We start from the raw sequence: 24,956 nt of genomic DNA, 5'->3' as shown, positions 1-24,956 counted from the left end.
ACCTAGTTAGCATATTAAAAAGCGGAGACATTACTTTGCCAACAAGGTCCGTCTAGTCAAGGCTATGGTTTTTCCGGTAGTCATGTCTGGATGTGAGAGCTGGACTATAAAGAAAGCTGAGCGCCAAAGAATTGATGCTTTTGAACTGTGGTGTTGGAGAAGACTCCTGAGAGCCCCTTGGACTGCAAGGAGATCCAACCAGTCCATCCTAAAGAAGATCAATCCTGTGTGTTCATTGGAAGGACTGATGTTGAAGCTGAAACTTCAGTAGTTTGGCCACCTGATTCGAAGAGCTGACTCATTTGAAAAGACCCTGATGCTGGGAACGATTGAGGGCAGGAGGAGAAGGGGAGACGACAGAGGATGAGATGGTTAGATGGCATCATCGACTCGATGGACCTGGGTTTGGGTGGACTCTGGGAGTTGCTGATGGACAGGGAGGCTTGGCGTGCTGTGGTTCATGGGGTCACAAGGAGTCAGACACGACTAAGCAACTGAACTGATTTTTTATCTATATAATTTTGCTTTCCTGTTAATATTTTATAAGATTATGTAAGTGAGTTTGCATGATCGCTTTCCTTCATTAATCACAGAGTAAGAAAAAGATCTAATACTCTTTAAGATGATGTATCCTATGGGGATAGATGTTCAGCTGACTACATTTGTTAGCCTTTATTTTTCATTTTTATTTACTGTCAAAAAATATAGTATTTGGAAACTGCCAAATTGATTCTAAATATCTGAAGAGCTAAACTTTGTAGAGGAATGTAGAGTCAGCCTTATTAGAAAGTTGCATGATTTGGACTGCACAGAACCAGAGTCCTAAGTTTAAGTGGCTTCTCTACATGGTGAAGTATTGACCAAATTCACTTAACTTCTTAGATTTCAGTTATTTTAGAGGACAGTGGTAGTTTGGAGGGCTGATTCCTTTTATCCTTTCCAACAATATCTCAATACTTTTAAGTTGCTCTAAAAGAATACCGTAGACTGGGTGGCTTATAAATAACAAACATTTCTCCCAGTTTTGGAGGGTGGGAAGTTCAAGGTCAGAGTGCCATCAGAGTCATTGCATGGGGAGGTCTGTTCCCTGTTTTATAAAGGGCTTTCTTCTTGCCGTGTCCTCAGATGATGGGAAGGGGAAGAGAGCTTTCTGGGGTTTCTCTTCTAAGGGCACTCATCTATTCATGAGAGCTCCCCCATTTTAAACTAATCACCTCCTAAGAACATCATTTAGATGTTAGGGTTTCAACATATTAATTGGAGGGGGACATACACATTCAGACCATAGAAAGTATGAATAGTCTGTGATCCATATGTGTTTTAATTTGTGTATGGTTGAATGGGGGCTTCCTTGTTGGCTCAAATGGTAAAGAATCCACCTGCAATGCGGGAGATGCGGGTGTGATTCCTGGGTTGGGAAGATCCCCTGGAGAAGGGAATGGCTACCCACTCCAGTATTCTTGCCTGGAGAATTCCATGGACAGAGGAGCCAGGTGGTCTGTGTTCCATTGGGTTGCAAAGAGTTGTACGTGACTGAGCGAGTAACACTTTCATAGTTAAATGGTGGTAGGTGGAGGCATTTGGAAGAAACTTTGAAAATGAATGAAATTTTGCAACAGGAAAAAGAAGTGATACAAACTAACAGTCTATTTTTTGTAGTCCTAAGTAAGATATCAGGAAGGGAGTTACCTAAATAGGTATAAAATGAAATTGAAAATCATAGATAACTATGGTAGGGACATTTTGAGGAAAAAAGTATGTTGGAAAATGTTCAAACCAGGCAAAGTAATTTAAAAACGTGGATATTTTACTTCCCAATCTTACCTTATTCTGAGTGAACTATTGCTTCTGCACATGGTTTGATGTTCAGTGAACATTTCTGAAATCAATTGATTGAAAATTTTAATAAGTAACTATTAATGTTTAATGAAAAGTCAAAACTCTACAGTATATGTGGTACAGAACTCTGTGGAAGGACTTTCTCTTAACTATTTACTCCTAAGAAGTTGAATGAATAGCTCAAAGAAGAGTTGGTTCAACATGGATAGAGTTGACCTAAGAATTAACAGTTCCAGTTGGGTGGTGGTTGTTCAGTCACTAAGTCGTTTGTGACTCTTTGCGACCCCGTGGACTGCAGCACATCAGTTGGGTTAAGAACTTAAAATCATTGTACAAAAGAACAAGGTCAGTGATGGGTTCTTAAATACTCCTCTTTATAAATATTATCCTGAATGTGTACATGAGGTGTTCTGAGTCAGAGTTTTGTGCTTTAGTTTTTATAAACCCTTGACTCATGCAGCTACAGATCAGCGGTCCTGTGCAAATAGCCACATACTCATATCTGAAAGATGAGAAAATGAGATTTTCCCTCAACTGTTAAGTGGGGGATGGCAGCAGTGCTTCTCCCCTCTTGAAAGTCTCTCTGGGAACATTTTATGGGCCTGAATCTTAACCCTAGCCTATTTTGATATCAGTGAAATCTCTCCGGCAGAAAGATACCTCCCTGTGTCTTGTCTTTTGTGACCCAGGGATGTCTCTAGGTTCTGGGCTTTACCTCTTTTGACATATAACAGGCAGCAATGATATTCAGTCTCTAGGAACCTATTTCTTTCTGTAATAATTTGGCCATCTTGAGAAGACATACAGAAGTTAGATTAGGATTTTGAGTCAAAGCAATTAATGGGGTAAAAAGCCGTATCTAGTTTTTATGGTTGGTATGTGAAGAGCAGAATATTTCTGGAAAACATGAAAGCAAGCATTCTCTTCTTTATCTCATATATGCTTTGGAAGCTCAGAAGCTAGGGCATTTGGCAGGAGCACTGAGAAGTCCAGGGATGTTTTATTTCTCCACCGTTAGGTATTTTTAGTGGGAAGAAATTCTACCAGGTCATACAGATGTCTTATAATAGGAAAGGATGGCTTATGTAGATACAGTAAGGGAGGTTTTCCTAAAGGAGTTCTGAAAATGGTAGGAAAGAGAAAAAAGGTAATTGTGATAGAATTAGAAACATCCATTTGGAGAATCCTCTCCTTCTATTTAGTAACCGTGATCTTTGTGGTATTGCAGACATAACTAGAAGACTCCTATTTCTAGAAATATGTCAGTAGGCTATTTGGAAAATGTTTTTGAACTGACTTATGCACTACAAAAATGCCTCATCCTCATTATCATTTGTTCTGTTCAAATCTGTTGAAAGTTTTGAACTGATGTGAAGGTAAAATGTCAAAGTTTTGTCTATTTGTAGAAAGTACTATGCAAAGACTAAGAGTCCTTGTGTTAGGGTTTTGAACTGGGAGCTTTTGTTAAAGCAGTAATCTTCTTTAATCTTCATCTGTTTTTTTTAAGCAAGATAAATATTGACTGATAGTGAGACTAAGTTGACACATTATTTGGGTACCTGGAGTTCCCCTCAGTCTTTCTAAGTGAAAATAAAGTGCATAAGAGATAACATCCCATTCACTCTGAAAATAGACTCTGTTTCTTTTTCCTTTTGAGTACCTTAGATCTCTCTCTGGTTCTTATAATCATAGTTTTAAAGGTTAGCTACTAAATAGTCTTAAATAGTTGACTTACTTGGAACTCTTTCTTTCAGCTTTCTGCCTGAATTCATCAGCGGAGACTTTGATTCTATTAGGCCTGAAGTTAGAGAATACTACGCTATTAAGGTAAACCATTAGCACTTTTATATTTAAGGTCTTTTCTTATGTGATTGCTTTTCCTTTTTTTTTTCTGTTTTCCTTGGTGTATATGTAGGGATTGAGAAACTCATTTTTCTTGGTTACTTTGTTACTTAAAAAGTATTCTTTCTAGCAGTTGTCCTACAGGTTCAAATGGAAATTTAGAAACTGATGAGTAGAAACATAATCTTAGAAAGTCTGTGGCCATCAGATAAGCATTAATGCTTAGTCTTCTAAGCATGTATATATTAAATGAATTTATACCTTTTGATTCATTAAAAATATACTGTGTTGTCTACATCTTCATTAGTTATGTATTTTTCACACATCATTTTAAATTTCATTTAATGAATGGTACTGAATTTTACTTAAACAGTTTCCAGCTGATGTACATTTAAATTTTGTCCATTTGTATTGTTAGTGAAAAAAAATCTTTGTAAATGAATTTTTGTAAAAATGCCTTATTGTGCATTCCTAGAATTTTAGAGGGCTGCCCCTGGTGGCTCAATGGTAAAGAATCCACATGTCAAGCAGGAGACATAAGAGACTTGGGTTCTGTCCCTGGGTCAGGAAGATCCCCTGGAGGAGGAAATGGCAACCCTCTCCAGTATCCTTTGCTGGGAAATTCCATGGACAAAGGAGCCTGGCCGACTAGTCCATGGGGTCACAAAAGAGTCAGGCACATCTTAGCAACTACACAGCAACAACCACAGAATTTTAGAACCAAAGGTGTTTGGTTTTGTTTTTTTTTTAATATTTAGTTTTCTTAAAACTATTATTACCCTTCTGAATAACACTTCATTAAAACTTGAAATTAGTAATAATGTAGAGCTTATTAAGGTGTTCATTTTGTCACTATTGTGCAAATCTTCCAAAGATCTTTGCTGCTTAAGAACATACAAGTAAACTATTTGAGAATGATAGAAGACAGAGTAGTGTCTTACACTAATTAATAATTCCAGCTTTCACTGGCTTTAGAGGGCAGTGCAAGGTTTTTAAAATGAAAATTATAACATCAGCAATTCTTCTAGCCACAACACCATCATCTGTGTTATTCTGAACTGGCATTAGTAAATTATGCATATTTTAAAGAAAAAGCAATTATAGAGAGAAGCTTTAAATTCTTTGTGAGGCTTGAGGATAGATGAGATAAATTCATAAACAAGAAAGAGGAATGCTTTTGTAGGATGGAAGTAAAGGAGGAGGAAGAGAGTGAGGCAATGGAGGGAAAAAGAACAAAAGAAAGAGAAGAAAAGGGAAATAGGAATCTAGGTGAGGAAACAAGGTACCAAGGTTATAAAGTGTAGGCTGTTGTGATGGAAATTCTGAGGCCAGCAATGAATGCAGATCTGTGCACCCACGCCATCCACCCGGCAGCTGATCAGACTTCCCATCAGCAAATGAAGACTGTTCCCAAGTCAGTGTTTGATATTCATGCTCAATTACTTTAACATTGGCATGTTTCTGTTCATTCCCCACAGTCTCACTTCTCATTAACTCCATACCTCCTCAACCTCGTTGGGACGGAAAGCCCTCAGCCTTGCTTACAAACCAGAGTTTTGCCAATTCATAGACATTAATCATATTTTCAGGAGCAGAAGAAACAGCAGGAGAGGCAGGGACAAGCAGACTCAGAAACCAGTTGAAGATTGGACAGATGTGTCTGTTCTTTCTCTCTCTCTCCCTCCCTTTCTCCCCTCCCCTCCGCTCCCCCCCACCCTCTCCCCCCAACCACCCACCCTTATGCTGCGGGCTTGCCAAAACGGCAAGTGTCAGCCTGACAGATCTTGCAGAGGAAAAGGACATAGCTGGAAAGAAGGGGAAGCCAGGGTTTTTTGTTTCTGAATGGCTCAGGGGTAAAGGAAAATTTTGAATTAATACCTTTAGATGAATTTCTCTTGCATTTCCTGCATCACTTTTGATTTTAATCTCCAAAAGTCATTTACGTTTGTTGAGGATTAGTTCGAAAAGGAAGATTAACTGAACCTTCTAATTCTTACACTGCATACTTCTAAGTTGATGGAGTACAGTCAAGTTTTTTTTTTTTTTTTCCCTTCATGTATAGATGAGAATCCATTGCTTTTGAATTCTTTGGCTGTGTTCCTAGAGGGCGCCAGTGACATCTTGTAGAAGCTTATGTGCCCTGTAGAGCACATGGTGAATGTTTGGCTGTGTTTAATAATGATGGTAATGACAACAAGTTAATGCAGTGTTACACACAATTCATATAAGCCATTATCTCCAACTGAAGCACTTTCTCTGTTACAAGTGAAAGGAGGTTATTTCCACTTTCATACACATTTTTTTTTTTGCACCTGTTCTGAATCTTCAATGAAGGTGTAACTGAGGCTCTATTGTGGAAAGTAAAATAAAAAAGAAATTTAAAATGCTAAATTTTTGTTTAAAGCATGAAGTGGATTCGTAGCCAGCACTGATTCATATGACTTTAAAATTGGTTTGCTTGATAAACTTCTGAAAACACTAACATATCAAGTGGTGAGTTTGTCAGCTTCTAAACAGAGTATATCCCAGTTCTTGCCATTTGTATTCACTAGTTATTACTATGTAATAATTGTCCTAAAATTTAGGAGCTTAAAACAGCAAACAATCAGCCATAAAAAGGAACGTATTTGAGTCTGTTCTAGTGAGGTGGGCGAACCTAGAGCCTGTTACAGAGTGGAGAAAGTCAAAAGGAGAAAAGCAAATGTTGTATATTATTAATAATACATATATATGGAATCTAGAAAAATGATACTGATGCACCTATTTGCAGGGCAGAAATAAAGACGCAGACACAGAGAACAGACTTTGGACATGGCGAGGGGAAGGAGAGGGTAGGACGAATTGAGAGAGTGGCATTGAAACTTATTTATTACCATGTGTTAAACAGGGAACTAATGGCCAGTTGCTGTATAGCACAAGGAGCTGGTGCCTTGTGCTCTATGATGGCCTGGAGGGGTAGGATAGGGTCGGTGGGGAAGCTAAAGAGGAAGGGGACATATGTATACTTATGGCTGATTCACATCGGTTGTATGGCAGAAGCCAACACAACATTGTTAAGCAATTATCTCCAATTAAAAAATAAAAAACCCCAGCAAACAGTGTTTCTCTTGCACAGGGTCTGTTGGTAAGAAATATGAGAGTCAATTATTTAATAATAGGGTGGTTCTGGTTCAAAGTTTCTCATGAAGTTATAACACAGCCTGGTTTTTCAGTCATCTCAAGGCTCCCTTGGGACTACAGAAATTGTTTCCAAGATTACTGCTCTGGTTGTTGGTTTTACTGGCTGTTATTTCTCACTGGCTCTTGGTTGGAGGTGTCAGCTCCTTGCCATTGGGCTGCTCACATCATGGCAGACTGCTTTCCAGGAAAAGAGGGAGGGAGAAGAAAACATGCATGCAAGAGAGCTTGCCAAAACAGAAATCACGGTCTTTTTTATAACTTGATTTCATCAGTGATATCATCTTCCTGTCTCTTCTGCCAGATCTTGTTAGTCATATAGATTAACCCTGGTAAGTGTGCAATAAGGCTGTAAAAGGGCGTCAATATCAGTAGGCAAGGATCTTTGATAGCTATGTGGAAAGGGGCTAACAAACCATCTGACTTAGTACTGATAAAGCTGGGTTGTTAGGCAATGAGAAAAATGTTTTCATATCATCACAGTGCATTCTTGGTCTTTAATTGGTAATTTGTAACCTGATGGCTCAGATGGTAAAGAATCTGCCTGCAATGCAGGAGACACCGGATGGATCTCAGGGTCTGGAAGATCCCCTGGAGAAGGGCATGGCACCCCACTCCAGCATTCTTGCCTGGAGAATTCCAGAGAGAGAGGAGCCTGGTGGGCTACAGTCCATGGGGTTGCAAACTTTCACTTTTATGTAAGAAGAAAGAGGAAAACTATCATTAGCACATTTTCTTTGATTCGATCTTTATATGCATAACCTTCTTCTAGTTAGGTTACATCCCAACCACTTAATCACTAGTCTTTATGTATATAACCCTTAATTATTTATTCCTTTGGGTTTTGGACAAGAAGGGGGGCAAGCTCTGATCCACCACTTAATTCCATATGGTCCACGGGATAAGAACCAGGATGTACAATTTATGCCTCTTGTTAACATGCAGCAGTTTGAAAACTGCATATTTTAGTGAAGCCATGGTGTACCACTGGATCCATGCCAAAGCGTAATCTGAAATTTCAAATGAGTAGCAGTGTGACTTGTCACTGTCTATGTGTTTTTCCATGTTGATAGTTTTAATATTAAACATATAGATATGATATGATTGTAGTTGACCAACTGATTGCCATCCACTTCCCGAGGCATATGGTATGCCATTCTTAATTTATTCCATAAAGCCTCCTTTTCAGATAGCTGTGACATCTTTGTGTTTCCCCTTTTGCCCATTTGTCTTAGTTCTTCTCTGCCTGGTTCACTGATATCAACTCAGAATGAGGAATGTCTCTTACAGATTTTCCCCTTGATATTTTATTTTACTTTATATCTTTCACTTTCTGAGTCAGTCACTGTTTCCTTGATTCAAGGCTAAGATCACCTACTTCAGTCTTTTTAATTATTCCATCAATCATGCCCTCATGTGTTTCAGTTTCCTGAGACCTTTTGAAGAAACTGTAATATCTCATGTAACTTCTGATATTCTTTCATTGTTGTATAGTCTTTGGGGTCTTTACTGGATATAGGAATGGGATTTTAAAGCATGCTTCCTTATACTTAGAGTGTTTAGGAACTAGTTGCAGTATTTAATGTCTTAAAGAGTCACAGAATAAAATGTTTTTCCATAAATGTAGATGTGTAGGATAGAAGATAATAATGTTATAAATATAATGATAAAAACGTAAAATAGTTTAAAATATAATAGACATTGAACTGTGTTATTTAGCCAAATTTTATGATGTGGAAACTCAGACTCAAAAAACTTAAAAGTCTTTAGGAAAATGATAGAGACAGCTTTTGGATCAGTGTCCTTTTTTTTTTTTTTTTTAATGAAAAGAATATTGTGAAAACTAGGATTCAGTTCCTAGCACTACTTTTCAACCTATTAAATATTTGGTCTATTGGACAGGATTGTTATTTCTTGCACAAGGTAATTAACATACCCAGGAAAGAATGCCAGCAAAGCAATGATAGTTTGAGAACCAGACACTTTCCCTTCACATTTCCATCATGTCAGTGTCCTTCACCCCCAATTCTGGGATGGCAAGAGGAGAACTGCAATAGTTGGGCTAGACAAAGAGTGACCTAACAAACCAATAGGTTATTAAAGTATGTAGTTTTTGTCCTTTAGTCACTAAGTCATGTCAGACTCTTTGCAACCCCATGAAGATCAGCACGCCAGGCTTCCCTGTCCTTCACAGCCTCCTAGAGTCTGTTCACGCTCATATCCATCAAGTTGGTGATGCCGTCCAACCATCTCATCCTCTGTCATCTCCTTCTCTTCCTGCTCTCAATCTTTCCCGGCATCACGGTCTTTTCCAGTGAGTTGGCTCTTCGTATCAGGTGGCCAAAGTATTGGAGCTTTGGCTTTATCATCAGTCCTTCTGATGAATATTTTGATTGGTTTAGTCTCCTTGCTGCCCAAGGGAGTCTCAAGAGTCTTCTCCAGCACCACAGTTCAAAACCATCAATTCTTCGGTGCTCAGACTTCTTTTGATCCAACTCTCATGTCTGTACATGACTTATGGAAAAACTGTAGCTTTACTATATGGACCTTTCTCAGCAAAGTGCTGTCTCTGCTTTTCAGTATGCTGTCTAGGTTTGTCATCACTATTCTTCCAAGGAGCAAGTGTCTTTTAATTTGATGGCTGAAGTCACCGTCCACAGTGATTTTGGAGCCTAAGAAAATAAAATCTGTCACTGTTTCTACTTTTTCCCCATCTATTTGTCATGAAGTGATGGGACCAGATGCCATGGTTTTCATTTTTTGAACGTTGAGTTTTAAGCCAGCTTTTTCAGTCTCCTTTTTAATCCTCATCAAGAGGCTCTTTAGTTCCTCTTCACTTTCAGCCATTAAAGCGGTATCATCTGCATATCTGTTGTTCAGTCGCTCAATCATGTCCAACTCTTTGTAACACCCTGGACTGCAGCATGTCAGGCTTCCCTGTCCTATACCATTTCCTGGGGCTTGCTCAAACTCATGTCCTTTGAGTCGGTGATGACATCCGACCATCTCATCCTCTGTTGTCCCCTTCTCCTCCTGCCTTCGGTTTTTCCTAGCATCAGGGTCTTTTCTGATGAGTTGGCTCTTTGCATCAGGTAGCCAAAGTATTGAAGGTTCAGAGCATCAGTCCTTCCAATGAATAATCAAGGTTGATTTCCTTTAAGATTGACTGGTTTGTTCTCTTTGCTGTCCAGGGGACTGCAAGAAGATACTTTTTTTGGCATATCTGAGGTTGTTGGTGTTTCTCCCTAAAATCTTGATTCCAACTTACAATTAATACAGCCTAGCATTTCGCATGATGTACTCTTCATATGTAAAATAAGCAGGTGACAATATACAGCCTGCCTCAGTGATCAGTGCAAAGATAGCAGTGCAAAGAGGTAAGAAAGCCTTCCTCAGTGATGAGTGAAAAGAAATAGAGGAAAACAATAGAACGAGAAAGGCTAGAAATCTCTTCAAGAAAATTAAAGATACAAGAGAACATTTCATGCAAAGATGGATTCAATAAAGGTCAGAAATGGTATGGACTTAACAGAAGCAGAAGATATTAAGAAGAGGTGGCAAGAATACACAGACAAACTGTGCAAAAAAGATCTTCACGACACAGATAATCACAATGGTGTGATCACTCACCTAGAGCCAGACATCCTGGAATGTGAAGTCAAGTGGGCCTTAGGAAGCATCACTATGAATAAAGCTAGTAGAAGTGATGGAATTCCAGTTGAGCTATTTCAAATCCTAAAAGATTTGTGCACTCAATATGGCAGCAAATGTGGAAAACTCAGCAGTGGCCTCAGGACTGGAAAAGGTCAGTTTTCATTCCAGTCCCAAAGAAAGGCAATGCCAAAGAATGTTTAAACTACCACATCATTGCAGTCATTTCAGATAGTAGCAAGGTCATGCTCAAAATTCTCCAAGTGACGCTTCAATAGCACATGAACCGAGAACTCCCAGATATTCAAGCTGGATTTAGAAAAGGCAGAGGAACGAGAGATCAAATTGCCAACATCTGCTGGATCATCGAAAAAGCAAGAGAATTCCTGAACAACGTCTACTTCTGCTTTATTGACTAGCCAAAGCCTTTTCCACAAAAACCTGTGGAAAATTCTGAAAGAGATGGGAATACCAGACCACCTGACCTGCCTCCTGAGAAATCTGTATGCAGGTCAAGAAGCAACAGTTAGAACTGGACATGGAACAACAGACTGGCTCCAAATTGGGCAAGGACTACATCAAGGCTGTATATTGTCACCCTACTTATTTAACTTAAATGCAGAGTACATCATGAGAAATTCCAGGCTGGATGCTGCACAAGCTGGAATCAAGATTACCAGGAGAAATATCAGTAACCTGAGATATGCAGATGACACATCCTTATGGCAGAAAGCTAAGAAGAACTAAAGATCCTCTTGATGAAAGTGAAAGAGGAGAGTGAAAAAGTTGGCTTAAAACTCAACATTCAGAAAACTAAGATCATGGCATCCGGTCCAATTTCTTCATGGCAAATGAATGGGGAAACAGTGGAAACAGTGAGAGACTCTATTTTTTGGGACTGCATAATCACTGCAGATGGTGACTACAGCCATGAAACTAAAAGATGCTTGCTCCTTGGAAGAAAAGCTATGACCAACCTAGATAGCATATTAAAAAGCAGAGATATTACTTTGCCAACAAATGTCTATCTTGTCAAAGCTATGGTTTTTTCAGTGGTCATGTATCGATGTGAGAGTTGACCTATAAAGAAAGCTGAGCGCCCAAGAATTGATGCTTTTGAACTATGTTGTTGGCAAAGACTCTTGACAGTCCTTTGGACTGCAGGCAGTTCCAACCAGTCTCTCCTAAAGGAAATCAGTCCTGAATATTCATTGGAAGGACTGATGCTGAAGCTGAAATGCCAATAGTTTGGCCACCTGATGCAAAGAAGTGACTCATTTGAAGACCCTGATGCTGAGAAAGTTTGAAGTATGACAGAAGATGAGATGGTTGAATGACATCACCAACTCAATGAACATGAGTTTGAGTAAGCTCTGGGTGATGGTGATGGACAGGAGGCCTGGCGTGCTGCAGTCATGGGGTCACAAAGAGTCAGACACAACTGAGCGACTGAACTGATGAACTGAATGTTACACATGTGGAGGAGCTCTGGAAGTGCTTAAAGAATATGTTAATGTAAAGTGGTAGTATTTTGTTTTACTTTGCAGAATTGTTTACTTAAGAGCTTTTGAATAACTATCCTTAGCAACATTGGTTTTAAAGGGATTTCTAATCATTTCTTTTCTATAAGTATATAATTTATGAATGTTAGTTTGATTCATAATCAGAATCAATGAAAACATTCTTTTGAGTTTGACAATGCCTTGGGTTCAATTCTGTTTAAATTTAACGGAATCTGGACAGATGCTTTTAATCTTCAGTGAAAAACATCTGCATTGTTCTGCCTAATCTCATGTATCTTATTATTTTCTCCTTTAGCTGTGTCTCTTACCCACTTCTGCCCAGCCACATGTCAACATATTTTAGACATGGTAATATTGGAGATCTTTCTGACCCAGGGATTGAACCCCTTCCTGCATTGCAGGCAGATTCTTTAGCATCTGAGCCACGGGGGCAATCAAAATTAATAAATTTAGAGAAAAGGGCAAGCTGGACTACGAGAAATTTGAAACATTATCAAGTTTGACTCTTAACGCCAGAAGGAGAAAATTGTATAAATATATAAAGCTCAATTCCATTTATCGATATACTTTTTTAAGTGGAAAACACACACACACACATACACACACATACACACATACATACATACATACATACATACATACATATACATATATATATCCCCTGAGTATAGTAATCTCTTAGGCTTAAGCTTTAAAACTAATTAACATATGCTGAGCTATAAAGGCTTTGTTAAGGGAATTATAGACAGGCAGTTTCCGTTGACAACTGAGTGACAGGTTCTTCACTTTATATTCTTAAAACTGGTTGGCTTCTGCTTATTAGCATCTCAGGAAGGGAACGATGAGACAGACAGGGGACTTTATGTGAGTCTGTCTCAGGAATACACCTTCATTCCTGTGCTTGCCTCAATCATAGTCCTTTCAAATTGTCTTTATTTTTCAAAGCCTGTTTTGTTTTAATTTGTTTAACATACTCAAGGCATTTAAAAAGGGGGAGCCTATGCCATTTTAATTTCTCTTTGTGATCCCATGGACTGTAGCCCACCAGGCTCTTCTGTCCATGGAATTCTCCAGACCAGACTACTGCAGTGGGTTTTCACGCCCTCCTCCAGGGGATCTTCCCGACCCAGGGATTGAACCCAGGTCTCCTGCATTGCAGGCAGATTCTTTATTCTGAGCCACCAGGGAAGCTCTTTACATTTCTAAGCACTCTCCAGCACCTCAGCAATGGCTCCAGGGCCAGGCCAGCCTGCTGCTTCTCTTCTAACTCTGTGATCTGTGGGGTCTCTGTGACTGTTTCTCTCTCCTCATTTGGCTCATGGAACCCCCCTCTCATCAGTTCTTCCCCAGGTTCCCCACCTGTAGCTGTTATGTATTCCTTCGTTTGTTTTTTCCTTGCAGAACCTGATTGAAATAATTTTTATCATAATTTTAATTTTTATCATAATTCCTCCTTATCCCATTAATATGTGATCTCCTGCAACCTGAATTCTGTCATTCATTCTGGGATCCCAGCAATTAGTAGATTCTCATGAAAGTTTGTATGACTCAGGTGTCTAGTGCTGCTTTTAGATACTTGGTATAAAAAAGATTCACCTGAAGTGCCACACAATACTTAGTACAAAAAAAGACTTCTGTGATCACAAGCATTTGTGAAATTTAAACATTCTGTAGGTCCCTCTTAAAAATTCACCATGCACAGTATCATTTTAAGTAAGTCTGCCAAAATTTTAATTTTGTTTACCTTACTATTATACTTCTCAAGTGAGTTTGACTGTTGAGAAACTACCCTTTATCCGTGTATATTGGTTTCTGAAAGGCTGAAATATATTTGCATGCTTATAAGTTTGTTGTGTTTCAGGTTTCTTTAAAGATTGGTGTGATAAATTCTCAACATAATCTTTTTTTTTAAATATGTTTATTTTTTATTGAAGGATAGTTGCTTTACAGAATTTTGCTGTTTTGTGTCAAACCTCAACATGAATCAGCCATATGTATACATATATCCCCTCCCTTTTGAAACTCCCTCCCATCTCAACATAATCTTGAAAAGAGTAATAGGCAATAATTACTTTGAAGTATTTCCAGGATATCAGACACTTTTATATGTACTTTCATTTATAAATTCATGTAATCCTTTCTTACTTTCACTTATAAATTCATGTAATTCTTTACAGTCTGAGCCTTCCCTTATGGCTCAGATGGTAAAGAATCTGCCTGCCAGGAGACCCTGGGTTGGGAAGATCCCCTGGAGAAAGGGAATGGCTACCCCCTCCAGTATTCTTGCCTGGAGAAGCCCATGGACAGAGGAGCCTGGCGGGCTGCAGTCCACGGGGTCGCAAAGAGTTGGACACAACTGAGCAATTAACACTTTACTAATCCTTACATCCCATTCTATTAGGTTGGAACTGTCACCTACATTTTACAGTTGAATATGGAAGCGCAAAGAGGTTGAGTAATTTACCCAAACTTACACAGCTAGGAAATGGTTTAAGTAGGATCTAAGCAGGCATTCTGACCGCAGAATGCATGCACTTTTCTGGCCATTACACCATAACTCTCTGGATGAAAAGAGGGAGTTTTCTCCAAGTAAAGTGAGAATCAGTTTCACAGGTTGAGGAAATCTTGCAGCTTCCTTTTGTGAGTATTCGGTTTCCCTTTTCTGTGTCTGCTGAGGTCTGAGTAATTGAACAATCCCCCCAGATTCCTTCAGTTCTCCCACTCCTAGTGCACCCACATCCTCGCTTTTTTGGGGGGAGACTCGGAAGAGAGCCAGTGGAGACCAGTCCCATCCTTGGCATGTTTGTAGTGGATGTGAAGGAACAGCACCCGGACAAGACCAGCTCTCTGGCTCTGCGTGCGTGTAGGAACATTATAAAGTAGAAGCTTAGTCAAGCCTCCTAAGGGAGGAAGGATCTGTAGCTCTTTGTCTTGAGGGTTCCCACTACAGGCTCCACAGCCTGTAATTGACTAGAGGACTCATGGGACTTGGTGTATAGTCAGACTCACAGCTGTGATTTATTACAGAGAGAGGCTGGGAAGCAGAATCAGCTAAGGGGAAAGGCACTGGGGGGGAAATTCTGGAGAAAGTGAGCCGCTGGTCAAGAGAGTCCTTTCCCAGTGGAGTCACATAGGATGCATTTAATCAGACTGTAGCAAGTGTGATGCGCTACCACCAAGGAAGCTCACTGGTGACTTAATGCCCCAAATTTTCCTGGGAGCCAAACAAACAACAACAATAACAAAACAGGTTCTCAGTGTAAACCGTGTTGTTTGTACAAATAAGTTAGGCACAGTGAGCCACTGTTGGGGAAAGTTGTTTGTCTGTCAGTGTAGGAAACTGTTTACCATTCAGGTCCTCCAGGACTAGTCTAAAGGGCAGCCTTGCAAGCAGGCTATAAAAAAGCATTCTTGAGCCTGCTGTGTTAAATCTTTTAGGCACCCTCTTCCACTGGGAACTCTTGACTCTGCTTTTAGCAAAGAAGCCATCATGTGAGACCCTGTGTTGTGTTAAAATGACGCTCGACTTCTGTTGATAGAAGTGGTGGTTTTCTTGTTTGAAATGTTTAAAGTTTTTGTTTAAGGCCATGTTAAAAGGAAAGGTTATTTTACAGCACCCAGGGCCCTGAAGATTATAGCAGATTAGAATGTCTCTTTGTGTTTGGGATTGAATGGAGAATTGCTGCAAGGTTAAATTACATTTATTCTTTTCTTTTGTATACTATCTAGAAAAACAGAAAGAGAACACTTGATTATTTTAAGCAGTCTGTTACTTAAAGAGCTTTTAAGAGTTTAATCATGTGCCATTCTTGCTGAAGAAATTGTTTCTCATCAGTTGTCATTTGATAATTTCTACTTTGAAAAGTAGAAATGTTTTTAGAAGTCTGGTAAATAAAACTGAAGTAGCAATCTACCATAGTATGCCTTATACAATAAAGAGGAAAGTGGGAAATAGTTACTTTTGTGATAACATCTCTACAGGGTAAAAAGCCAATTTTCATACCTGTATCAAGGAACATAGATCATTTAGATTCCAATTGGCTTTATGTAACTATTCCCCTTCTTAGCAAATTTGAGAACAAGTTTGGACTAATTTTAGATCTCTATCTTTGATTATTCAGAGTATAAGTCATTTTGCTTTATGCCTGCTGTTCTCTTGATCTGGCAGCCTATTTCTTATTACAGAGTTCTGGTCAATTCAATTTAATAAAAGATTATGGAACTTCATTAGTAAAAATGTAATATACTCAATTTTGTAAGACTCTTGAGTGTATCTCCCTAAATATTTTTGAACGTATCCTAACAAGATGGCATCACTGACTCAGTGAACATGAGTTTGAGCAAACTCTGGGAGATAGTGAAGGACAGGGAAGCCTGGCGTGCTGCAGTCCGTGGGCTCGCAAAGAGTTGGACACAACTTAGGGACTGAAAAATGACATACAAAAAGAAAGACTGCTTCAGTAGTGGATAGGGGAAAATAGTGTGTGGGAGCTGGAATTTTAAGACACCGCAAAACTTTTATTATGATTGCTTTAAAAAAAATTACCAATATTCTAATTTGATGGGATAGTAAATTTCATGTTTTCAGAGCCAACTTGAAAGGTGATCTTGACATCTTCTTGCCTCCTCCTCTTTACCCTTGATTGACACCTATTTCCCTTCCCCAGAGTGTCCTTTTCTGTCACACTGTCCTTTAGCACCTTAGTCCTCAGTTGGGCGAACCACTTCCGGTACCAACCCTGCTTCACACTCCAGAATTATCTTTCTTTTCCCTTCCTCTCCAATGAAAGTCTTTTCCTTAATGATTTGTTTGTGATTAAGAAGGAAGTATAGCAAGTTAATTAATTATCGGTAAGAAATTCATGATGAATTATCTTTCCTAGTATTACATTTTAAAAGAAACTTTTTTTTATCCTCGTATACCAGTAGGAATATTCGTATTTTCAGCCTTCCTAGAAAACACTCTGGCAGTCTATCAAGCATCATAAAAAATGTTCTTATAATTTTTCCAGTAGTTTCCCTTTTAGAATTCAAGTCTAAGAAAAATAATCAGAAATAAACACTTCTACACGGAGATATTGATCAGAAAGATATGTTTAATAGCCAAAAAAGTGAATTATATCATAAGTGATAAATATAGTGACAATGTAATGAGTTAGAAATGCAGAAAAAAGGAAGGAAAAGGATAACTAAGCATTCACTGCCCATTTCAGATGTTTGTGGGTACACTGAGTCCTCCAAGCCTTGGGCAACAATGGAAGCAGCGTGGAGTCAGGTAGGTTTCATGTCTGCCTGACAGTTAAAGACTCTGCAGGTATTTAAAACTGGAGAAAACCAGTTAAATAAAGATTCATGTAAATTGGGCTTCCCTGGTGGTTCAGACAGTAAAGAATCTGCCTGCCATGCAGGAGACCCAGGTTCAATCCCTGGGTCAGGAAGATCCCTTGGAGAAGAAAATGGCAACCCACCTCACTATTCTTGCCTAGAGAGTCCCTAAACAGAGGAGCCTGGCAGACTAGAGTCGGTGGGGTTACAAAGAGTTGGACACAACTGTGTGACAACACTATTCACTTTTCATAAATTATAAAGGCATTTTTCTGCTTAAACCTTCCAAAATACCCAAAGTTTATTGTAAACAGGGTTGAGTACAAAGCGTGGTAGGTTAAGAGTGTGGGCTTCTTTGATCACATACTCTGTCCTTATCAGCTGTGTGACCTTGGGCAAGTTATTTAAGGTCTCTGTACTCCAGTATTCTTGCCTGAAGAATCCCCATGGACAGAGGAGCCTGGCAGGCTACAGTCCATAGGGTTGCAAAGAGTGGGACTTGACTGAGCAACTAAGCACATACTTCAGTTTACAAATCGTAAAATGTAATAATTACATTTACCTTATAAGGTTATCTTCGAGATTCAAGATCATAATTCATATAAAGTGACTCATATATCAAATAACAAGATGTGTAATCAAATGTTACTTTTTATTATTGATTTCAATGAGAAAGATAGATCACAATTTTAATATTCCTATTTTAAGATAGCTTTTGAGGTTCTCTGATTTTTCAGAGAATTAAGTTATATATTGTTAGGGCTAAAAAAAAATCTCAGTTTATTAAAAAGCATTTTAGACTGGGCATTGTGGTTCTACATCTTCAAAAGATCCTTTTTAGGTTAGAACAAATTCAGAATAGCTCTGATTTTGACACAATGAAATTTATAATGTCAATCCAAGTCTTTTTCTTTCCAATTCTAGTATAAAACAGAATCAATAAAAGAATCAATAAAATGTAATATTAAAAAATAATCCATTTTGAAAAAAAGTGGTATATTCATAAAACAAACTATTTATTAGAATTCTTATTTAAATTTCTATTTGTAGAGTGAGAAAAATTACCCAAAAAAAATGCATAGTATGAGATTGGAGCTACCTGCTGGCTTATAAAATAATCATTTGTATCCTAAAAAATATATATCCTAAAATCATATATATATGATATATATATATGTATCAAGCAACTGAGAAAAATTAGAGATAGTAGTAGTTGAATTTTATGGAAATTTTGGAAAATTCCTGTGTTTTTTAATATAAAATACACATATCTAATGGAAACTAAAATTGGAAACTGTTTATTAGAATGTTACATACCTTAATTGGCCAAGTCTGATATCTTGAGTATCATCTTCATAAAGCCCAGTTCTTAACACTCCAAGGAATTGAACCTTATTCTGTATTACCAATAATTACAAATAAATATGAGCACATTTCCACAATTTTCTTGTCTGCAGGATCATGATAGTTTTTCATCTTTACTTTTACATTTTTCTTCTTCTAGATATTAATATGTTATTGTAAGACCCAGAAAACAGTGAAAACATCTTTCATTGGCCAAAGACCTATGTGTTGTCTTCCATGTTTCCTTTCTAGGTGTCAAAAGTTTCCCTGAGAGGACTCCTGGGGCTGTTTCTACTTCTAGTGATTTTATTCTCATTCTGTGATAATATTCAGTTCAGTTCAGTTCAGTTGCTCAGTCGTGTCTGACTCTTTGCGACCCCATGAATTGCAGCATGCCAGGCCTCCCTGTCCATCACCAACTCCCGGAGTTTACCCAAACTCATGTCCATCAAGTTGGTGATGCCATCCAGCCATCTCATCCTCTGTCATCCCCTTCTTCTCCTGCCCCTAATCCTTCCCAACATCAAGGTCTTTTCCAAAGAGTCAACTCTTTGCATGAGGTGGCCAAAGTATTGGAGTTTCAGCTTCAACATCAGTCCCTCCAATGAACACCCAGGACTGATCTCCTTTAGGATGGACCATTGGATCTCTTTGCAGTCCAAGGGACTCTCAAGAGTCTTCTCCAACACTACAGCTCAAAAGCATCAATTCTTTGGTGCTCAGCTTTCTTCACAGTCCAACTCTCACATCCATACATGACCACTGGAAAAACCATAGGCTTGACTAGACGGACCTTTGTTGGCAAAGTAATGTCTCTGCTTTTTAATATGCTGTCTAGGTTGGTCATAACTTTCCTTCCAAGGAGTAAGTGTCTTTTAATTTCATGGCTGCAGTCACCATCTGCAGTGATTTTGGAGCCCAGAAAAATAAAGTTTGACACTGTTTCCACTGTTTCCCCATCTATTTCCCATGAAGTGATGCGACCGGATGCCATGATCTTAGTTTTCTGAATGTTGAGCTTTAAGCCAACTTTTTCACTCTCTTCTTTCACTTTTATCAAGAGGCTTTTTAGTTCCTTTTCACTTTCTGCCATAAGGGTGGTGTCCTCTGTATATCTGAGGTTATTGATATTTCTCCCGGCAGTCTTGATTCCAGCTCTTGCTTCTTCCAGCCCAGCGTTTCTCATGATGTACTCTGCTTATAAGTTAAATAAGCAGGGTGACAATATACAGCCTTAATGTACTCCTTTTCCTATTTGGAACCAGTTTGTTGTTCCATGTCCAGTTCTAACTGTTGCTTCCTGATCTGCATACAGGTTTCTTAAGAGACAGGTCAGGTGGTCTGGTATTCCCATCTCTTTCAGAATTTTCCACAGTTTATTGTGATCCACACAGTCAAAGGCTTTGGCGTAGTCGATAAAGCAGAAATAGATGTTTTTCTGGAACTCTCTTGCTTTTTCGATGATCCAGCGGATATTGGCAATTTGATCTCTGGTTCCTCTGCCTTTTCTAAAACCAGCTTGAACATCTGGAAGTTCACGGTTCACGTATTGCTGAAGCCTGGCTTGGAGAATTTTGTGCATTACTTTACTGGCATGTGAGATGAGTGCAATTGTGTGGTAACTTGAGCATAGTTTGGCATTTCCTTTCTTTGGGATTGGAACGAAAACTGACCTTTTCCAGTCCTGTGGCCACTGCTGCGTTTTCCAAATTTGCTGACATATTGAGTGCAGCACTTTCATTGCATCGCCTTTCAGGATTTGAAATAGCTCAACTGAAATTCCATCACCTCCACTAGCTTTGTTTGTAGTGATGCTTCCTAAGGCCCGCTTGACTTCACATTCCAGGATGTCTGGCTGTAGGTGAGTGATCACACCATCGTGATTATCTGGGTCGTGATAATATTAGGATCATTTAAACTAATCAAAATTCTAACAATCTGTGGATGACTGATAAATGCCTTGGTTAGAGTTCCTAGTCGTTCGTAGTTTATTTAGATACAGTCTGCATTTTGCGGTGCTGGTGATCTATCTTTGCATCCTGACTTAAGCTTCTCTGTGTGTTCATCTTAAGTTGATGAGTAAGATTTTATTCAAGGCTAGGTGTTATATTTAAAGTAGCTTTTTTCTTAATATTCTGTGGAGCCTACTTTAGAAATATCATAAGACCTGGGCTTCTCTAGAGATATTGTAAGAACTGGGGGTAGTGGTAAAAGAATCTGCCTGCAATTCAGGAGACGCAAGAGACGCAGGTTCGATCCCTGGTTCGGGAAGATCCCCTGGAGGAGGAAATGGTAACTCACTCCAGTATTCTTGCCTGGAGAATCCATGGACAGATGAGCCTGGTGGGCTACAGCTTGTGGAGTTGCAAAGAGTTGTACATGACTGAGCTGCTAAGCATGTGTGAAGACCTTGGTCTTTCAGTTATCTAGGAATTTGTTCTCACATAATGGGAGTAAAGAAATAGGATTTCTAAATGTGACCTGCTGATAATTACTACCTTGCTGTCCAGTTTTTTAGTCAAATTAAACTTCTTTTTATTGTCTTAATCTGCAAAATATTATAGTGGGACTAGATAGGTGATGTCTTGGATTCTCTTTAGCTATAATGTTTCCTGTGGATCTGTGTTGATTCTGGGAAGATAACAGTGAAAGCAAATGATGATCTGTTGTCATCTCTTGTTTTGGTATTTCTGTTTGCCTTTTTAATTTTGTTTTCCTTTGTTGGAGTGATTATTTCTATGGTCAGTACTTAAAAAATGAAGATAATTTATCATCGTCATATTTAGCAGTAAAATAAGATGCCATGCTCTCCTACCACATTTGCCAACAGACCTTTTCATTGCTCAGGAATTTTGTTTATTGAACACTTAACTGTATAGCACACTAGTGCCAGGCACTGGGAACAGTAGTGAAAATATAAGTCCTGCCCTCCAGGAAGTTTCAGTGTCGTGTGTTTTTGTTTAGTGACAGTCTCATATCCTCTTCTCTGGTAATATTCCTGTATGCTCCGGCATATTCTTGTGTCTTCTTTTTTAGGGGTGTTAGCGCGAGAGAAGTCAACTTTATATCCTTGCTTGGCCATTACAGTAAATTTCAATGTTCTTTTAGGGTCAGGAAAGTATTTATCGATGATCTTGTAAAAATGACATATGCATCTTTTAGGACATATTATATTTTTGAATGATGAGAAATTAATTCTTTCATTGGTCACTACATTGTAGGACAGTCATAAATGAATGAAGCACAGCTTGAGCCCAACACCTTTCAAGAGACCTTGAAGTTAAAGAAGAACCTTTAAATCTACTGAGAATGGTTTTTGGAATAATTTAAGAGCCAATATGGGTGTTTTGTATCCTTGAGAACTCTTTGAATGGCAACTTTATATACTAGATTATATTTAACTTTCCCTTACTCAGCTGTTTGTCAGAGATCTCACATTGTTTTATTCCTGAATTAAGAAGTCCAAAGTCTCACTGTGCTCTGGTTTTACATACCTTTGCCTCTGTAAGACATTGGAGGAGAAGGTGTCATTTCAAAAATACCGTTTCTCAAACCATCTCAGTTCACTTGTACCAGCAAGCTGGCACTTTTGTGGCGTTATAGTTATAAATGTATTTCAGTGTTTTTCACTAGGTAAAATGTCTGTTGTAGAGGAGGCAAAGAACTTATAAATTCACTTCATTATGTCCGAAAGATAATCCAAGAGGCGTATTTACACAGGCATCTCTCTTCTGCTTCTTTTTACGTGGGGAAAAAGGTGTTGTAAGGGAATTTTATAGGACAGCTAACTTGATTTTAGTTAAAATGTAGTTCATCAGCTCATCATTAGCTCAGTATTAGTTTTTCTATTCATGTAAGTAAACTTAGAAAGTCTGCTCAAAGAAACTCAACGTTTATTTGAAGTAGTTTCATTTTAGTTTCAAGTCATTTCACTGTGAGTATATTTATAATACTCATACCTATGTCCTTATGTTAATCTTGAATGTCATCACAGCAGTGAGTTTTAAAGACCATTAATGTAGTATTATCTGTAATTTTTTTGGGTAAAATGATTGTCATAATCAGATCATTATTTTGGTAGTCTAACATCATTGCTGAGAGGTCCTGTTATGTGAAATAAGAAAGATAATGATAATGATTTTAATGATCAAGGTATAACACAGGCATCACAGGATACGTGTGATGCTTTCTCTTTGCTTTTATAGCTCTTGATCTTGTTCCTTGGCCGACATCATTACTAACTCCTACCTTTTATCTTATTTAACACAGGGCTGTGAAATTATTTCAACTCCTGATCAAGACCATACTGACTTTACCAAGTGCCTTGAAGTGCTCCAGAAGAAGATAGAAGAAAAAGATCTACAGGTAAGATCAATGCCTATTTGGTGGTTATGAGTCTTACACCAAGGATGTGAAAAATCCTGTTTTTACTCACCTGAAATCATTATTTGCTTTTGTGCTGATTATCTGGATTCCCTTGTCAGGTTTCTTCAGTATATGAATAAATCTATACTTAGTTGCCAGAACATTAACATGTGTACTTGAATCAGAGGTCACAGATTCTAGAAACTTTCAGTGAGTGGTGAAGTCCCAAAATTGGTGAAGTGGACCTTATATATAGCAGTCAAAACTGACAGCTCATTCTCAGCCTAAAGGAAGTAGCTGTTCTCCATCCCAAGATGGTTGTTACTCTGCAAAGCTATGTGTGTATGTGTGTGTGTTTATATAGTATGTAGGCAAGACCAACATATATGGACTGGATTTGGCCATCCTTGCAAATTCTTATTTAAACAAATAAAATATTGTTGACCTTTTTTTAAAAATGAGAGAAGCATCTGTTACTTTGCATGCATGGACTCTTTAAGGTATTCAGTAGTGATTTTCACCTAGCATCCAGGTGTATAATCATATAATCACATTGTTTAGCTAATGCACACATTTGTATTTTTTTAATATTTTACAGTATTTTTGACAGTTTTTGAAATGATATGCAAACTTTTTATAGCCTTTATCCAGTGAAGATCCACAAAATTAAACCTGAAGCTTTGAAAGACAGTTGATTTATTTTCCTGGGAAGGACAGGGAGATAAACTGAGATGCATGATCCAGTGTGTCGTTTTATTAAAAAAAATTTTTTTGGTGGCGTGTGGGATCTTAGTTCCTGGACTAGGGATCAGACTCATGCCCCTTGCAGGGGATGCACAAAGTCTTAACCACTGGACTGCCAGATAAGCCCCCAGCATGTCATTTTAAAGGAAGAATACAAGGACAACATTTCTGTACATTGGGGATGGTTTTCAAAGTACAACAGGATAGTGTTTCAGCCTTTCCTCAATAATTGACTGGAAAGGGACCAATTCAGACCCAGCACAGGCAGATTTCATGTCTGCTTCCTTCATGTCTTGGCTCCGGGTAGCCTTTGCCTTCAGTCTGGTCTCCCTGACTGTCTGCAGTGGCTGCTTATAGCAGTTTCTTTACACCTTCACATCTAGAGGGAATGAGGGGTAGGGGTGTCACTTGCCACCATCATTAGACCTCAGTCCTGCAACCTCTCCATGAACCCATACTTGGTTTCAGCACAGGATAATGAAAGTTACCTGATTGTCTGGGACCAGAGTAGGGGGTAGGGTCAACCCCCGAGTCTCATACAATCTAACTCCACGGCTGGTACACAGTGGTGGGACAGCCTCAGTGGTGGAGAGGCACCCCTAATAAAAACTTGCTCCTTCGCAGAAGTTCTGGGAGATTTATTCTAAGGTGTATTTACTAAGTTGAAGCAGTTGATCCTTTCCTCCCTTTGAAGGGGAAAGCCTTTGTAACCATCTTTAATTGGCAAGTAGCTCACTCTACAAACTCACCACAAGTAATTGAGTGAACATTTCTCATCTCTGTGGTGGCTTGAGCTGTACCAAATGTACCACTCCCAGCAGTCAATTGCTGTAATTATATGTTTGTTTAAGGAAAAGGGAAAGCAACGTTCTGAGAGTTATCGGCTTCATCTAGACATAGCTGATGTGGAATTTCTTAGAAAAATGTTCTAAATCTTCACAACAGTTTCGGTTTTTTCCTAATGCTGCCGCTGCAAGCTGGGAAGGCAGTGATGTGAATGTCGTTTGTTGTGTCTAACTGATAGTATCTATATTCAGCATTTGGTCACTGAATTACAAAACAAACCATTGTATCTCAAACTCAACAACCAAAGTCTAGAGAGAGCCTCAAGCTGGGAGGAAAGAGTAATCAGGTGTTCTGTTCTGC

At 38.7% G+C, this 24,956-nt stretch overlaps 1 protein-coding gene across 14 annotated transcripts in view; it reads left to right on the top strand.

The window, feature by feature from the left end:
• The window catches only part of TPK1 (thiamin pyrophosphokinase 1), a 559,100-nt gene that overhangs the window by 356,928 nt on the left and 177,216 nt on the right, over window positions 1-24,956 (top strand). For 7 of the 14 annotated variants that reach the window (XM_081534537.1, XM_081534535.1, XM_081534539.1 and 4 more), the window contains 3 exons: window positions 3,594-3,666; window positions 17,246-17,307; window positions 22,971-23,066. In XM_081534537.1, the coding sequence (XP_081390663.1) occupies window positions 17,287-17,307; window positions 22,971-23,066 (117 nt within the window). In that variant the 5' untranslated portion in view covers window positions 3,594-3,666; window positions 17,246-17,286. The remainder of the gene's footprint in view (window positions 1-3,593; window positions 3,667-17,245; window positions 17,308-22,970; window positions 23,067-24,956) is intronic. The other 7 variants (XM_081534527.1, XM_081534530.1, XM_081534531.1 and 4 more) reach the window with 1 other exon arrangement.

Source organism: Giraffa tippelskirchi, chromosome 10 (assembly GCF_054371585.1).
Source record: "Giraffa tippelskirchi isolate mGirTip1 chromosome 10, T2T-mGirTip1v1.2.pri, whole genome shotgun sequence".
NCBI classification, from domain to species: Eukaryota; Metazoa; Chordata; class Mammalia; order Artiodactyla; family Giraffidae; genus Giraffa; species Giraffa tippelskirchi.
Note: the sequence above shows the minus strand (reverse complement) of the source record. Positions and strands in the feature narration are given on the sequence as shown.